Source organism: Mastomys coucha, chromosome X, assembly GCF_008632895.1.
Source record: "Mastomys coucha isolate ucsf_1 chromosome X, UCSF_Mcou_1, whole genome shotgun sequence".
NCBI lineage: Eukaryota > Metazoa > Chordata > Mammalia > Rodentia > Muridae > Mastomys > Mastomys coucha.
The window spans coordinates 101,123,914-101,127,492 of record NC_045030.1 but is presented as its reverse complement, the minus strand read 5'-3'; the positions used below and the strand labels follow the sequence as shown (position 1 = coordinate 101,127,492).

The window sequence follows — 3,579 nt, the reverse complement described above, 5'->3', positions numbered from 1 at the left end:
ATGTACCATTATTTAAAGGGTTTTAAAAAACATTTAAAGAGAATAATAAAGGTCATGGCGCATGGGTAACCTTGGGTTCCCTATAAGCTGAAGATGCCCGCACTCTACTAAAAGCTTCAGAGCACAACAGGCCGGGAATACTGCTTTAGCTCTAACTCTGCAATGCCCAGGCTCTTGTATAACCCCTTTAGTGACAAAAAAAAAAAAAAAAAAAAAAAAAAAAAAAAAAATCAAGTATCTTCTCTCAAGAGCCAGCCAGTCCATTCCATTTCAGACTTTTTATTCTGAGCTCTTTCATCCTTCCATTGAACTGAAATAGGCCTTGGGTGACAGAACAAATCTAATCCCTTTGCACATGACAAGGTAAGGAAATTAACTTAAGGAACACTAAGAGGAGGGAAGGAGTCCAGTTTGAATATGCCCTGTCAGAGGCATGAGGTGAGCAACTTTATGTTCTGCACATGTCCATCAAGTTGTTGACAGGCAAGTTTGAGGCTGTCATTTATACAACAATATGATGTAAAGCTCTGAAAAGTGATGGTATTGCCATCTCGGGCCCAGAGCTAAGGAGGTGCTTAGGGACAGTTAGTAAGGCAGACGGATCCTTTAAAGCAGCAAGCAAATGCCTTGTAGAAATACAGGTGATGAGGAGGTCAGACCGGCCTGGAAGAACCAGTGAAGCAGACGTTGAATATGGCGGCCATAAGGTCACTGCTGATCCCTGCCAAAGGCTCCTCTGGAGCCTTCTTGGACTGCTCAGGAATCACGTCACTGGGTTGAAAAGTTGGTGCTCCCAACATATGAAGCCACTGAAGAAGTGACTGGAAGAAGTGGCAGTGGGGAGTATGTGACTCCAAAATTTCCCAGCCTGGATGTCAGGAGGCTAGGCTTCTGCAAATGATAGTCCTCTGTTCATATTTCTAGGGCTCAACATGGCCTGCCGCCCAAGACAGTGTTTTCTGGACACTAAAAACAGTGAAGAATTTTGTTCTTGAGGGTGGGGACACGGCTCAGTCAGAAAAGTACTCGCTGTGCAAACATAAGGACCTGAGTTCAATCCCTAGCACCTGCACAAAAATCCTGGGCATGATGGTACATGCCTGCTTGCAAGCCTAGTACTGGGGAAGCAGAGGCAAGGAGAAATCCCGGGCTCACAGGCAGTCCACCTAGCCTTCACACCCCGCCCCCCCCACAAGCATATGCATGCACATACACACACAGGTATGCAGGCATAGAGTTGTTGAGTGCAACATGCACAAAAAAAGAACCCCATTTTCCTCTATTAATGCCTGCATTTGCCCAGTTTCACTAAAGGACTTGTTCTACAGTCAGACTAGTCTCTCAGGAAACTTGTGTTTCCTGCCACAGAATTCAGAGAAAGAGAGGAGGTAACAGTTTAGGGAACTATTAGTATCAATGGATTACTTTTTCCCTTTTTAAGAATATAAGAAACAAGTTGAAACTAGTTGTGCAGGCCTGTACTCCCTACTACTCAAAGAACTGAAGGAAGAGGATCATAAATTCAAAAACTGGCTCGGGCTACAGAGAGCAGGCCAAGGGGTTAACCCAGAAAAGGGCTCCCGCTCCCAGCACTTCACCATAAAACACCCTGATTGCCTGATTGATCACAAACAGTTCCTATTCTAAACCTTATCTACTTTCTTGGAGGACAAAGTTATTGAGCCAAGGTTAGGAGCAGATTATATAAAACTAATTCACTAGAAAGAGAGTCATGGCCTTTCCCTTCCTTCCCTCGCTTCCCAGAGACCAGGTGAGTAGATACCTTGCCTGAGCCACAGAACGGTGTTCCACATCAAGAGCCAGTGCCCGGTTCCTCTACCCAGGCAGGGACAGCACTAGCAGGGGCTAGGCGGAGAGGAGAGATCTAAAAATAAAGCTCTCTGAAGGAACTGTCTTGCCTAAAGAGAGCTTCCCACGCACACTGAAGTGCCACATCTGCGGGGGCTGGAAGCATGGAACGGAACAATCCTGACCAAGTCGCATAAATATTACCCACTTTGAGGGGTGACAGCACATGACGACAGAGACCCCCACATCAGAGACCCACTGTCCATGTTGTAGATCCTGAGCAAGAGCTTTAGTGACCCTCAACAGGCCTTTCTTCTCCAGGAAGGGGACTGGAAAGATGGCTGGGCCTAGCCAAGCCTCTCTCTTCTCCTGTGCTGCCAGCAGGAGGTGAAAGCAGCAAGCATTCTCCACAAAGAGCAGAGTGCAGGGTTCACTTTAGAAAAGAACTCTAAGGAGTCTAGTGGGCCTCAGATGCACAGAATGCTCCCTAGGCTGACTCCCTGTGTAGCAGGGTCACTGACAACCAACTGTGGAAAAAGAAAAGCGAGCACGTGAGAGCTGCAATTAGCATTGACATCAGTTAGCTACCGTCATTTCACACCCCAAGGACACAGTAATTGTCACGTTACCAGGCAACTGGCCTCTCCTTCCCGCCTCCAGCAAATATCAGAGGCCACCATAAAATGTTCAACCAGTTAAATAAGCCTGGGAAGACTACTGGCTCTGGGGAGTAACCTTCCCATAAGGCGCTGACCTTAGAGTATTGGTGAGCAGCCTGTTGGTGCTCAAGAGCATGGCAGGAAGAAGGAAACTACCCCTAATTCTGAGAAAAGTTCAGTGTTCTCTTATCAGTCTGCTAACTGAAGGTTTTATACCTTGACCCTTCAAGGGTCAAAGGCTCAGACTTTGACAATGCCACTACCTACCTTTCAGCAATAAGCTGTCCCTGCCTTTCCCTTCTTAGGGTGCATACGCCATCATGTTCTATGAATCACATGCCTCCGGTGAAGAGAGGGGGACAGAAACCTAACAAAACATCTAAAATGCAGTAACCTGCCAGCTCTTTGGTCTCGTAAGAGGCCCTGTACCAGGACACTGTGATAACTGAATATCCTCAGACACAAATCCTCATGTCTATCATGCATATGTGAAAGGAGATGCTAACTTTTCCCCTCAAAGCACAGATTGCAAGTACCATACTTTAAATTTGCAAGTGTTCTTTGAATGCTGACTAGCAACAATCGCCTCAGAGTCCTACAATGAGAGCAAACGGAACATTTCCCGGACTGAGTCATCTGTGAGTGGAAAGGAAGAAGGCAGTTCACAAAAGGGAGGAGATACTGACCATAAAGTCCACACCGTGAGCACATGGTCCAAGGTGTTGGTTTAGTGCAGGGAGTACACAATCCCCACCCTTAGTCAAGAGCAGCTAGGCCTGGTGCTCAGAGGGGTGGCTTACCTGACATACAAGGACCTCTTTTCACTGGTGCGGAGAGACCCAGACCCAGAACTCATGCTGCTGTTCATCATTTGTTCCCGCAAGTCATGGATCTTGGATTCAAAGCGACTGTACTCTGTCAGGGAGACAAGGGGAAAAAGCATGAACCCAAGGAGCTCAGGTGGCCAGCACACCTGCGGCCCAAAAGCCAGGACACTGGGCTTCAAAGCAACGGGGAGATGGAATCTTTGCTTTGATAAGCAGAGTCCCTCCCCCAAGTTGAGAAAGACAGACCAACCCTCCCCACCAAGAAGGGAAAAAAAGCGCCTAGA

General features: G+C 47.2%; 1 protein-coding gene across 7 annotated transcripts in view; it reads right to left on the bottom strand.

Moving 5' to 3' along the window:
• Dlg3 (discs large MAGUK scaffold protein 3) overlaps window positions 1-3,579 on the bottom strand; it is a 52,507-nt gene that overhangs the window by 19,665 nt on the left and 29,263 nt on the right. For all 7 annotated transcript variants that reach the window (XM_031365617.1, XM_031365625.1, XM_031365630.1 and 4 more), the window contains one exon: window positions 3,269-3,383. In XM_031365617.1, coding sequence (XP_031221477.1) covers window positions 3,269-3,383 — 115 coding nt within the window. The remainder of the gene's footprint in view (window positions 1-3,268; window positions 3,384-3,579) is intronic.